The sequence below is a fragment of the Rattus rattus genome, chromosome 3, assembly GCF_011064425.1.
Source record: "Rattus rattus isolate New Zealand chromosome 3, Rrattus_CSIRO_v1, whole genome shotgun sequence".
Taxonomy (NCBI): Eukaryota; Metazoa; Chordata; class Mammalia; order Rodentia; family Muridae; genus Rattus; species Rattus rattus.
Genome location: NC_046156.1, coordinates 118,070,255 through 118,084,844, shown reverse-complemented (window position 1 = coordinate 118,084,844; position 14,590 = coordinate 118,070,255). Strand labels below are relative to the sequence as shown.

General features: G+C 40.2%; 1 protein-coding gene across 1 annotated transcript in view; it reads right to left on the bottom strand.

The window, feature by feature from the left end:
• Window positions 1-751: 751 nt before the first annotated feature.
• Dcun1d1 (defective in cullin neddylation 1 domain containing 1) overlaps window positions 752-14,590 on the bottom strand; it is a 37,908-nt gene continuing 24,069 nt past the window's right edge. Inside the window, exons 5-7 of the mRNA XM_032898505.1 lie at window positions 4,073-4,155; window positions 3,745-3,841; window positions 752-2,598 (exon numbers count right to left, since the gene is read on the bottom strand). Of these exons, the coding sequence (XP_032754396.1) occupies window positions 2,519-2,598; window positions 3,745-3,841; window positions 4,073-4,155 (260 nt within the window). The 3' untranslated portion in view covers window positions 752-2,518. The remainder of the gene's footprint in view (window positions 2,599-3,744; window positions 3,842-4,072; window positions 4,156-14,590) is intronic.

The following is a 14,590-nucleotide window of genomic DNA, read 5'->3' as shown; positions in this document are numbered from 1 at the left end:
CCTTGACCAAGTATTTTTATATGTGGGTACTTCTCATTTTATACATTTTACTATTTAAAAAGCATTACATTTAAAAATGTGTACCTGTTATGACATTTGGCAAAAAGTAAACTCTCCTTGTGGCTCTGTCTGAAAAAAGAAAGGAATCGGCTTGGAAACCTCACCCAAAGACCCCATGAACTGAAGCGGTAGAGCTCGCTGTGTACGCACATGGCCTCTCTCAGACTTGCCGACGCCCCTCCCCCAGCAGGGTAAGCATTTCTAGTACAAAACATTCCCTATAACCAGACATTCACCCTCAGAATAAACACATTAAATCAACTTTCTCGTTTGAGCCCTAGCAATGGTTTTGTTTAATTCTAAGATGCCATCACTGTGAACAGCCTTAACGTTTTTTGCTACATAATCAAAAGCTTTATATATTTTTGTTTATAATTACACAGTAATTGTAAATGTTTAGTGCCAAACTGATGACAATCACTATTTTGTTCCAAAGTCTTGCATTTAAAAATAAAATCTGTAAAACCCAAAGCATTAGGCCACACACAAATATCAAGATTTTTATGAAAAAAAAATTTATGAGGCAGGGAAAGAAGCTAATGGAGTCTCATTTGAAAACAAATTGTATCTGAATCAATCAATCTGAAAACAATACCAAGAACTCAAAATGTTCCACGTAGGGAATAAACAATATAGGTCTGCAAAACTTTTAAAGATATATATATACATATATCTTTAATTTTTTTCATAATTGAAGTTCTTCATATTTACAAAAATAAAATCAAGAAATACTGAAAACAGCAAGATTCTATTTTCTTTTAATAACCAATCCCTGTAACATGAATAGAAATTTACTCTAAGCTTCTTTTGGTAGAAATGCATTCCTCAATTAAAGTTATGATTGGATTAATGATATGTAAGTTTTCTATGCATTCTCCAAATCATGTGACTAGAAAGCAGTTTTAATCATTTCCATATCTGCATAAACTGTTCTGCTATCCTGAGGAACACTCCTTAGTACCCTGCAGAGGACCTGGATACATGAAGCAAAATCTGTTCCTACTGAAGACCAGTCACCCAACATTTAGGTCATCATTTTCACTTCCTCATGGAGATATTTATGAATACACGTGTCAGTGTGTTAACAGACAAACAAGCATTTTCAGCAGGAGAGCAATTCGTGAGTCCTGTCATGGAAAAAAACCCCAAAACCAAAACAAACAATCAAGACTGCATTCTGCTTTGATGTGGAAATAGCAAATGCAAGGGAAACAAAAACAGTCAAAAGTCAAATAATTTATACAACAGAAGCCATTGGTATTCTGCACCAGTGCTCGCCCGTCTGACAGTCTCCGCTCTTGGAGTAAAGACTTGGCAACCACAGTGATTTAGCAGTAAAGCCATTTCAGCAGCCAGCCGTCAGCAGGGCTGGCCCATCGCCTGAAAGAGCAGTGCCACATGAGAAAGGGCGAACTTCACGGCTCATCACAACCATTTTGAAAATTTAAATCTTACTGTCTTCTTATAAATTAAGTGAATTGCATTGTGTTCCATTGTGCGATGACAAAAAATTAAAAAACAACAACAAAAACAAAATCCAAAACCTAAAACCCTCATGCCTAAATTTAGAATATTATATTGTATAGCAATCCAAAACATTCAAAACCAATGAAATAGTTTAACTTATTCGAAAGGCATAGAAGCATCTCAAAGCGTAATGGAATCCAATGATGTGGTGTGTGGTGCACATGAGAGTGGGGTCTAACATTCCATCTCATTACAATACTTTGTAAATCAAAGTTCACTGCAGGACACTGTGTATACACGGGTAAGATAGCCACAGACTTGTTTTGTAGAACCTTCGCGAGAGTCTGAAACACAGGGCATATTTCAGGGAGTCATCAAATTATCCTTTTCATGTGTTGGCTATTTTGACACGTCTTTATCAGGTATTCTACTCACACCAACAGTGCATATGGTTTGCCAGGAAAACTAAATTCCCCCAAATCAAACACCACTCAAGATGCGGTACACTCAGATAACACTCTCATTTGAAGTGCTACAGCATAGTCTTTGCAACTAGCCCAAAGCATATACTTAACAAGTTTTTATAAATTGTTTGTGGTGTTCATTATTATGTTTAATTCTTATGCCAAACTGTTTTCTGATGAAGACAGCATTGTGCTTTATGCAAGAATGGAAACCTCAAAATAATCCCCATCAAGCGTCTATGACTTATGGGAAGACAAACTAAGATGGTCCACAGGTTTAAGATGGAATCCACAATGTTGGAGTTATAAATGTTTAGAGTGGCCCAGACTAGAAGACAAGCCCAAACCACCAGTAGAAGAATGGAGTACGATATGGTCCGAGATGTATCCTTAAAGTTTTGTCTCAACCCTCAGTTTGAACTATGAGGATTGATCTTCAGTTCAGTCCAGCCAGCAGAAATTGACTGTGCATTTTTCCGTTGTGTTTATTGTACAGACTATGTACATTCTAGAAGGTTCCTTTAGTGCTACACTGTTGTACTTTTTGTCCCAGCAATTTGAGGGCGTGCAAATTCCACAAAGTCATCAATAAGAACAGGCCATGCTCCTGGAAAAAAAGAAAAAAAATGGGAGGAAAGGGAACAGAGAACAGCAGAATCAAAGCTAATATTTTACTAGGATCCTTTGTTGTTCATAGCTTCCTCAGAAGAATTGCACAACGTTACTCTTATCACTCTCACTGATCACTCTTTAAAAATACCACCATCATGTCTTCTGTTAATGTAGCCTGTCTTTAATCTATTATTCTAAAGTGGGGTCATTGCTTAACCAATGAAGATTATATCTTCTGAGCAATAAATCAATAATTCAGTAGTAGTACGGTTTTCAAAGAGTTTTATTAAGTCAGGCAGTCTACTTAATGATGTTGTGAAAAGTTCTACAGTCCTTATGAGCACTTCTCACTTTTAGTGACAAGGAAATGGAGGCTAAGCCGCAAGGTCCTAGGACATTGTGAAGACAGGAAGTCTACGGGAGGCCTTTCAAAGAATATCCTACACTCAAACATTTAAACAATGATTGGTTGGTTCTCATAAGAAACTAGGCAACTGTGAAGAATTAACAGATAGAGTTTATGAACAATGGCTGAATGCAAGTAAGACCACCAGGCAGCTGGAATCATTTCAAATTATACAAATCCAGCACACAAGTTTGCAGACAAGACTAACAGAAAACAAACAAAACCAAAAACAACCTCACTAGATTCAAATGCGATAAATACATTAAGAGGCTGCAACTCCTAAACTGAAGATGTTGAGTATGAGTGGGGATTCTTATGTCTCTCTAGAGGACAAACACTGGAAGACTTTTTTCTCCTTTGTGTGGTGCTACAGAGTCCAGACCCCACAAACGTTCTGCACCTAAGCTAGTACTTCATCCCATCCTCCTTCACAGCAGTTGGCTAAGAGGCAAAAATGAATGAATGAGAGAATGAATAAAAATAAAAAATAAAATAAAAAATTCTGATTAGGCACTCAAATGCACTTGTGTTACAGCAAGTGCTTAGCAGATTAAAGCCTAGGTTCAATTTCTAGCACATGTGCACACACACACACACACACACACACACACACACACACACACACTCACACTCATATATACACAGTGGGGTCTGTATATGTAAGAACTCAGAAAGCAAGGTCACTTCCATGGAAACAGTGGGTGAAAGGTCAGGCAAGGCAAATGCTTTTGCTACCTTCTTCATCGTAATTGGACATGTCATCTGCAATCATTGAACTGAAGTCTAACAGAAGATTCCACGTGTCTTTTGGTATTGATCGTTTATGATGCTCCTATTAAGATATCAAAAACAAGATGCCTTTAAACTATGGAAACGGTTGGGAAAAGCTAGTCCAGCTGTTACAAAACATTAGAAAATGTAACACTTGTAAATGAAATTCTGGTAATCAAATTTCTCATTTACGTCCATGACATGCTGAGGTTAATGATGCCTTGAAATAAATTAATATTTAAGTACAGTATAATCTTCAGAGAAAACAGAAACTGCAAAAATGTTAACTTACCAACAAAAATTTATTCCATAAGTCTAAGAATTTAAATCTTCCATTAAGCACTAAGTTCCAGTAAGCAATGGCCATTTCTAGATCTGTAATATTAAAAATAAGTTATGAACTTTAATGCTTTGAATATATGTCCCTGCAAAAGAACAGTGAAACAAAGAAAGCCAGTTGCATTCTGAGTGTCATAGATCAAACTTTTCTTAAAGACCCGAGTCCACATGTGTAACCTGCTTCCATTCCAGTGAGCCTCCAGGCAGGGCCTCTGGGGGAAGAATAACATGGCTTACCTCACAGGGTGTTCTGATGTGGACAAGCTGGTGCAGTCACGCACTTTCCCACTGTCACGTACTCACATGTGGAGGTCCCCAGGTTCAGCAGGAACCTTCCAACATTCTGAGGCAAATAACTATTTGCTGTAGTGGCTGTGTATACAGCATGGGCCACTTAGCAGCACCCAGACTTTATCATCAGACACCAATATGTCTCTCATAGCCAAAGACAACATCAACTGGTTAAAATGCAAAGGATTGCTCGATTTCTAATCTTAAACTTCCTACCCTCCACAGTTGATGTCTAGCATGCCCTAACTATAAAGGGCCATGAAAATATTGTGGGCTTGCTTTGTTTGTTTAAGCTTAAGTCTGTTGCTCTCTTGCCCCAGAACATCATTCTCACAAAATGCATGTTCACGGCAAGGTTCATTCCTCAGCACCATGGGAAAATAAAGTAATTTAAAAATTAAACACTACTAATAACCTATGTTTTTTAAATTTCTCCATGACAACATAAAAGGCTCTTTAGCTGTACATGAACACAGAAGGCTACAGGAGTGATCCTGCCAACACCCACTGTGACAAATTCCAACTCGTTCTGCAACAGAAAGGACAAGTTAGATCTTCTCAAGGGACTCCAGTAGCTGAAGCCGCTACTAAGCCGAGCTTTTAAGAAGAGACTACGCCTGCTGCTATCACGGTGCCCACTGTGATGCTCAGAGAATCGCCCTCTGAAACTACAAATCAGAATTAAATGCTTTCTTCTATAATTTGCCTTTGTCATGGTGTCTCTCACAGTAGAAAAGTAACTACATCAGGGTTCCTTAGTAATTAGAGAAATATAAACAAACGACTTTAAGATGTCAGCTTATTGCAGTGTTAGAATAGCCAAAATTGGCAAAACTTACAGTAAAAGTTGGCAACGACAAAAGGGGAGAGGAGAACCCTCACTTGTTGTTTAGTGACTACACTGTTAAGAATTCTTAAAAAGCTAAAAATAAGCCTACAATCTGGTCCCTTCCTCAGCATTTGTGGCCTAAATAGGAACAGCCCCCTGCATATATTTGAAAGCGTGGCCATTAGGGAGTGGGCAGTGGTGCTACTAGACAGGGAATAAGAGGGGCAGCCTTGTTGGAGTAGGTGTGGCTTTGTTAGAGGAACTGTCACTGGGGTTGGGCTCTGGGGTTTCAAATGCTCAAGCCAAGGCCAGTGTCTCTCTCTCTTCCTGCTGCCTGTGCGTCCAGATGTAGAACTCTCAGTTCCTCCAGCACCATGCCTCCTCGTGTGCCTCCTTGCTTTCCACCATTCTAATAACAAACATTATGTCTGAAACTCTAAGCCAGCCTCAATTACATGCTTTCCTTTATGAGAGTTGCCATGACTGTGGTGTCTCTTCACAACAGCACAACAGTGTCTCTCAGAATACGGTTCATGAATGAAGCTGTGTGAGCAGAATTCTTAAAGCGTGTGAGTAACTCCAAGGAAGCAAGAAAAAAGTCTTGTACCCTCCATTTCTCTGTACCATGGGTTGTTCTTGGGCTTTCTGTGCCCTCCTCAAGTACAGTAAATAGCAGTGGGTTTACTTCATTATCTTATTAGTCTATTCAGATGATGGTTCCAACCACTAGTTGTCCTGACTCTATACAGCTGAAACTCCTATGACCTGTCCTTCTGACTGCAAATTGAACTCAAGTGAACTCTGCTCATCTGACCTTGCTTACCCATCAGAATATTGCAGAATACAAATTGTCCAACACTGAATGAAGTTGGCTATTGCATCAGACTTCAGTGCACCTCATTTCTAGGTTCTGCTCCCCAGTGTTCATGCTGCCAACTAGAGTGGTGACCAAGACAGAAGAATTCCAGGAGTGGGGTATTGCTGTGACAGGCCTCATAACGGTTCTTGTTCACAGATTCTGGACTTCGGGAAGGAAGGCAGCTAGTGCTTTATGGCGGGCCTCCTACTAGGAGGGAAGGCAACGGTGCTGAAAGCAACATGGACTATGATGGCCTGGCCCAGAGGTCTCAGGAAAAGAATGCTAGTAAGAAGCCTAGAAACCATTCTTAGGATATTTTGCCAAAGGATGTGCCTCCTTTTATCCTTGTCTGAAAAGTCTACCAGAGGCGAAACCAAAGAGCTTTGGATTAAATGGCATTGGCAGAGGTGATATCAAGGCAGCCCAGTGCTGACTCTGCCCTGTGACTGTCTGTAATCACTCTTCTGCGGTTGAGAATGAAAAGGTGCGAACTAAGCAGACGAGATTACAAAACGCAGCTGGAGGAGAAAAGGTGACTCTGATAATAGAGCTAAGTCCAAGGTTCAAAGACAGAAAAGGTTAAAGAAAAGCCTTATTCTAAATGTAATAAAGAGAGTGGTAACCTCAGAGCAAGATCCCAACCAGCTAGGCTTCTAACTTGTGAAAAGAAATTAAGAAAAGGTTAGGCCATGAACAAACCATCGAAAACAGAAGGCTGATGCAGGTGTAACTGAACGAAGGGTCATGATCCAGCCCCAGCAAACAGCAGAACTTGGCGACTAAGGAAAGCTGCTGAGGCCAGGCATATGTGCCTGTATGGAGCCCAGAGAGGCTTTTCCATGAGGCTGTGAAGGGAGTCACAATTAAGAAACTGCCATGAATCTCTGAAGAGACTTTGGACTTGTAAACAGTGTTGCCACTGTGGTACTATATGGCTACAAGCCTGTGGTGACCAGGAAGTGAAATGTGCTGTTTGAATAGGAATGGCCCCATAGGTACTTATAATTTGAATATGTGGTCACTAAGGAGTGGTGCTACTTGACAGGGATTACGAGGTGTGGCCTGTTGGAAGAAGTGGGTCACTGGGGTTTCAAATGCTGAAGCCAGGCCTACCTATTCTCTCTCCCCTTCCCTCTCCCCACTTCTCTCTCCCTGCTTCCTGTAGGTACATTCATAGAACTCTCACTTCCTCTAGACCCAAGTCTTTCTGTGTGCCCCCACGCTTCCCGCCATGCTGATAATGAAATATACTTTTGAAGTTGTAAACAGCACCCAATTTAATGCTTTTCTTCCTAAGAGTTGCTGTGGTCATGGTGTTTCTTCATGGCAATAGAACACTATGGCAGGACTCAACATCCTACTCCACAGACACCTGCTCAGCTCTATTCAGTTCTATTCACAGTAGTTAATAGAAACAACCTGAACATCCTCCACCTGATGACTGGGTAATGAAATGTAGTTCATGTACACTACAGAAAACTGTAAAGAAGAAAAGAAATCATAAAATTTCCAAGTAAATGGATGGAACGTACGTGTGTGTGTGTGTGTGTGTAAAGTAATCCAGATCCAGAAAGGAAAGTGTTTTAGTCAGGGTCTTACTGATGTGAGCAGGTACCATGACCAAAGCAACTCTTACAAGGATAACATTTAACTGGGGCTGACTTACAGGTTCAGAGGTTCAGTTCATTATCATCCAGGCAAGAACATGGCAGCACCCAGGCAGGCACAGTGCAGAAGCTGGGAGTTGTATCTTCATCTGAAGGCTGCTAGAAGACTAACTTTCAGGCAGCTGGGTGAGGGTCTTAAAGCCCACACACACAGTGACACACCTACTCCAACAAGGCCAGACCTCCTAATAGTGCCACTCCCTGGGGTAAGCATATTCAAACCATCACAGTAACATAATGTATTCTCTCTCAAATCCATACTTCATAGCACCAGATCTTTAGATGTAATTATATAACTTGGAGTAACTGCAGAAGCCGGGAAAGAAAGAGAGACTGTGGGGTAGAAAGCTTTAGATTGGGTCATCACAGGATATGGGTCATGTGAAAGAGGAACATGAAAAAATGGGGAGGCAGGCTCTAACTGGAGATGGAAGGTGGGGAGAGGGGGCAGAAGGAAGCAGAGGGAGGAGAGATAATTAACACTCTAATATATTTGAAATAGTCATGAGGAATCATAGTTCTGTATTTATCTAAAATTTCATAAAATATATATGTCTATTTGTACACACACACACACTGTTTAAGTTATGCTACTTAGGGTGATAATGTCCAGCATGAGCTTCCTCCTTGAGGCCTAGTATTTCAGTTAGAAGACAACATGCAGACTGCATAGAAGAGAGGAATCATCCTCTTACCCAGCTGTGATGTCTATGAACCACAATGACAGCATGGCATGCTGTCCCTACAGATGCAAAATGATAGCACTTCTGTCCTGAGAGTGACTGACAACAGTCTGAGTGGGTTTACCTACTACATGGAAATCACACCTAGTACTGTCAACTTAGCCATCTGTGGTTGGTGAGGTCACGGATCTTAGAGGACTGCCTACTATTGCACGGCCATAAACTTGAATGACTCCTAACTGTGTTTTAATTATTTATCCTTACACCCATAGATGAGTGTAGCTCTCTCTCACACACCCCAATTAAAGAAGTTTCTTTTTGTGGCAGTCCAAGCCATTACAGACAGTTACAACTGATTAGAATGCAGAGAGCTAATGATGTGGGTGCCCCACCCGACACATCCACAACAGACCAGAGCACCCAAGTCTCGGGCACATTGCTGACGAGGAAGTGGAAAGCATACAGAAGCAAGGAAACTGCTACAGAACTGTGTCTTCTAGAACATGCAGCATTTCAGGTCTCTGTTTATCCTGAGGTTGTATGACCTTGTATAATATACATCCTAATGGTATCATTTTTCAGTATATTTTACGATTATATTTTTCTTTTGAATAGTCTCCTTCCACTCCCCTCCCCCAATCCTCATTACCCATTCATTTGCTGATGGACCATTAGGTTGATTCTGACTCTTTGCTACAATATAAGAGTAGAAGCTACGATCCACAAACAAGAGAAAACATGCAGCATTATCTTTCTGGGTCTGGGTTACTTTATTCAGGATGACGATCTTTTCTAGTTCTATCCATTTACCTTCAAATTTCATTTTTTCTTTACAGCTGAAGAGTATTTTATAGCTTTATTATTTAAAAGATCTTACAAATAAAAATCACACACCAAAATGAACCAGACCCAAAGTCTATGCTAAGCAAAGACCTCAATGAATTCCTATGCATTTAGAATTACCGTCTCTGAGGCTGTACAGCTTCCGACTGGGTTTTACAGTCACTGATGAATATATTTATACACTTATCTACCACCAAAGATAAAAAGTCCACAGCAGAGTTAGACCTAAAACTGATTAGCTTTATATTCCCCTTCATAACTCATGTCGATCACCTACCTATCCTTTCCTCATGCCTTTGTCTTCCTCTTTTCTATACTAAATCTGTGTGTGTTGCCTGTAGTGCGTGCGTGCGTGTGGTAAAAGTGCGTGGGTGTGTGTGTGTGTGTGTGCTGCGTGCGCTTTACATTCGCAGGTGCACACGTTTTACTGGGTAGGTTCCACATAGAGAAGGAATATGTGCTTTAGTCACCTGGTGCTCTGTGAAGTCTGGCTGATCCCAAAGATCTCTGGTGTCATTTTCCAGTAAGAGTGGTCTGGCACCTTAAAGCACAGAAACCACTTACGCACGTATCACACAATTAAATTACTAACGTTAACCAGAGGAGAGACAGGCTTTGACAATGAAATTTATAGACCATGATGAAATTGAAACAAAAAAAAAAGTGTTTTTGCATTATAAGAATTAATGTTGCTAGAAATATCACAAAACACCTAAATGATGTACAAACTCAATGACATTTTCAAAGAACTAGGAAAACCAACCTTAAAATTCATGGAGAAGCATACCCTGCATAGGGCATGAAGACCTAACTCAGTGGTACACCACTGTCTAGCATGCGCAAGAACCACGGAGCGACCCTAGTACCACAAAAATCCAAACAACAAAGTCAGAACAGCCAAAGCCGTCTTCAACAAAAAACACTAACATCTGGGCCAGGCAAGGCATTCGCTGTACAAGCCCAGCAACCTGCGTTCAAGGCCCCACACCCACATGAATGCAGACAGAGGGAACAGCTCCCTGAGTGGTCCGACTGCCTGCACCTCGGCATGCATGCCTCTGTGCTCACACACGCACACACCCAATAACAAACACATAAATTGACAACATTAGTGTAGGCATCGGTCTCTTGGCTGAGACCTCAAAAACACAAAGGCTAAAACAGAACTCAAACCAGGAAACTTTAGCATCTTTACAGAACTAGAGTGAAGAGAAAATCTACAGAAAACACTTGTAAACTGTTTATCTGACCAAAGGCTAACTACAAAACTAAATAGAGAACTCAAAACAATAGCCACAAAACATTCCAAGAAATAAAAGAATGGGCAAGTGGTCTGATACATCTTTGTCAAAGAAGAAATACAAATGCCCAACAAATATATGAAAATAGTGTTCAAAAATGCAACTCAAAACTCCCATTGGAAAAGACAGAGACGACGAACACTTGAGGCTAGTGGTTGTCTCGTGCTCCCCCAGGGCCCACTCAGGGAAGCTCACAACCTCCTGCAATGCCAGCTCCAGTGGGCCCAAGGCTTGCATTCGCCTTTGCTGCCTCCCTCACACGCACTGTCAAACGCGTAAACATATACTCACTTAAAAACCACTTGAAAGGATGTAGAAAAAGAAAAACTGGGACTGCAAATTACTGTGGTGGTTGTGGTGGGGAATTATGGATGGGGGGAGGGGAGCCACTCAAAAGACTAAAACTGGAAACCAGGCATGGCTGTACCCATCTCTAATCCCAAAGGGTTTGAAGCCATCCTAAGATCACTCATTTAAAAAAAGGAGAGACAACAAACACAAAGATGTACCATATGACTCATATATGTTCTAAGGCAACAACTGGATATCCAAAGAAAATTAAATAAACCTACCAAAGAGATAACTACACTTCCATGTGTATGGTAGAGCAGAATCAACTTAGGTACAAATCTGAAGGAACATGCGGATATTCCACAATAATTATAAAAACATTGACAACATTTAGTGAAATTGGAGGATACAAATATACTACCTAAATTCAAAGAGAATACAGATACATGTATTCTACACTGCCAGAGTCCAGCTTGGCCAGTAGGACATGGTTTCTTGCCCCTGGAACAGAGCCAGCAGGGTGTGGGCCTCCGCAAGTGTTGACAGTTGCTGTGGGGATAAGGCTTGTTTGTATAATAGTGTACTTATTTTCACATTCCTCCTTCGAGGAATAAGACCTCTGCCAAGGCTAACAACTCCATGACAATCAGAGACAGCATGAGTCTGGGAGGCAAGGGCATGCCTATGTCTCAGCAAAATGGTAGAGCATGTGACCTCCAGGACAGCCCTTAAGGCTGTGGGAAAGCATGCTAAAAACATGAGTTCAAAAATATATAATTTCTCAACTATGCAAAATAAAAGGATGCAATATGAATTGCTTAAGGAGCCTCACAGATGTAAAGGAACAGAGGCAGCTGCACTATGAGTCAGCAGGTCAGAAAGGTACCAAGAAAGGAGAGAGAGAAAATTAAAGATTGGTGATCACAAGGCAAGATCCTACCCAGCTAAGTTTCTTTGTTTATGCTTACACCAAGGCAGGTAGATTTCTGAGTTCAAGGTCAGCTTGGACAGAGCTAATTTAGGTCCAGGCATGGTCAGGATGGTAATTTCAGGGCAGGGTGCCATCCAGGTATATTACTGTCTGTGCTTGTGCTTGCTGTCTCTTTCTCAGCATCAAGGAGCTGGGATCATGGGATGCTGACTCATCGGATGATCAAAACGGAACCAGGGGTAAAGACTGAATTGATAAGTAAATAAAGGACTGGGCTTTTGTTCTACAAGAGCCATCCAGAGAGTTTTTAGAACAGCAAGAGAAAACCGTCTCAAGCAGAATGAACACATACACACACACACACACACACACACACACACACACACACACACACACACACACTGGAAAGCCATCTCGAGCAGAACATAGACTGCCAGCTTGGACTTAAGAGTCCTTAGTTTTGCTACTCTGAAACACCCCTTCTCTCTTAGAAGCCCTCTCCAAGCCAAGGCTGGCTCTTGGCATTATGCTCTGAAAGACAGTAACTCTCAACTAAGATTATTATATCCTGCAAAATTTTCTAGCATGATTAGTGGAAAAGAAAAAAAAAAACTTGTATGGTAAACAGACAATGTATGAAAACTAAGCCAGTACTAGAGAGGCCTAAAGAAGTTCTATGCACTGAAGAGAAAAACATGTATGTGCATATGAGGACACAGAAAAGAAACACCACCATAGGGCAGTGGATAAGCAAATATGAACATGCAGGGCATAATAAAGTGACATGAATATATAAACACCCTTCGATAATAACTTGTAATATTTAACACTAGACTTTAAAGCACAATTTGAAGAGATCAATTCATACTGGACAAGGGAGCAATCAAAAACTGCTTTTACTTGTTAAGTTAGCATACAATATACTAGATATCATGCATGGCATTTTCAAAGTACACTTGGGCAGATTTTCTCTTCCTCTTATTCCCCATCTTCCTGGTACCTCTAGTTGCCCCTCATAACCTGTCAGCCAGTCTCTTTACTCCTCTCATGTCCCATGTACCCTTCTGCACACTATCCTTCCTCGTCACCCATTTCTGCCCACTTTGGTGGTCTGAATGAGATCAGCAGACACCATGGATGTGTATTATTTTCTGTGGAGGGCATGGGTGTATGCCCAGGAGTGGAACAGTTAGGTCGTATACACGACAGTAACTACTTTTAAGTTTTTGGGAAACCTCCAATGCTGAACTCATAACTATTCTACTTTGTGCTTGCCAGCAATGAATTAAAATTCTTCTTTCCAGGCTGAGAGATGGCTTAGTGGCTAAGACCACCGACTGCTCTTCCAGAGGTCCTGAGTTCAATTCTCAGCAACCGCATAGTGGCTCACAGCCATCTGAAATGCTGGTGTGTCTGAAGACAGCTACAGTGTACTCACATACATAAAATAAAGACTTCTTAAAAAAACTTCTTTCTTCCACATTCTTCTCAACATGCACTGCTATTTTTTCTGATAACCATTCTAAGGCGAGATGGTATATAAATTTACTTTTAATTGGCATTTCTCTGATAACTAGGGATGTTGAATATCTTTCAAAAACATTTGTTAGCTGTTTCTTCCTTTAAAAACTCTTGTTAACTGGAAGTTTATTTTTTTTTTTAAGTGTTAATTTTTATAGTTCTTTGTAAATTCTTTCTGTAGTTGGTAAGATTTTCTCCCATTCTGTGTTTCTTTTGTTGTGCAGGAACATTTTTTTTTTTTCATTTAAGAATATTTTATTCCAAATAGTGCTAAAGACCTATAAGAAATATAGAGGCTCAAAACAAACATATAGCATTACTATTTCATTACTATTCTACTAGGTCAAAAGTATGGATTCACATTTTTCTCTGCAATTGAATTGTTGTAGTCAAAAGAAAAATACCCTGATATTCTATATTTAAGATTAGTGTTGAAAATAGCACCAAATAAATGATGCAAGACTGATCCATTTGATGAAATAGTAGCTGGAAAACAATAATACTAAAGATTGGCTTGACCTCTATTTGACCAAGAGGAAAAATGGTACTTTAAATAAATATAAAGAACAGAATCATTCTAAGGTATGTTCTCTCAAAAGTGAGAACGTTTAAAAGAAGAGCAAATCAATCCATATAAACAGGCTGCTGTCCTGACTGACTGACTGATCTGACTATGTGGAGTTAAAAACTGTCATTTATCTCCTATTAAACCCAGCAGCATAGAGCAAGGTTATATTATCATTCTCATAAGAAAAATTCTAGTCTGCTTTATTACTGTTTTGCAGAATCGATCCCACATTCACCAACACTAATTAGTTATACAATATGAAGTGTGCAGGAACATTTTAATTTAATGTAGTACCACGTGTTAAATCGTGGGGCTCATTCATGAGATACTGGAGAGCTGTTCAGCAAATTCTTGCCTAACTTCAGGTGCATTCTCCAAATTTTCCCCTAGCAGTTTCAAGTTTTTTTTAAGTTTTGTTTTTTTTTTTTAAGATTTATTTATCCATTTTATGTATGTGAGTACACTGTAGCTGTCTTCAGACACACCAGAAGAGGGCATCAAATTCCATTACAGATGGTTGTGAGCCACCATGTGGTTGCTGGGATTTGACCTCAGGACCTCTGGAAGAGTAGTCAGTGCTCTTAACCGCTGAGCCATCTCTCCAGCCCCAGTTTCAAGTTTTAAATTAAGTTCTGTATATACTTCAAGTTGATTTTTGTATAGGGAAAGATGAATTTAATCTCATTC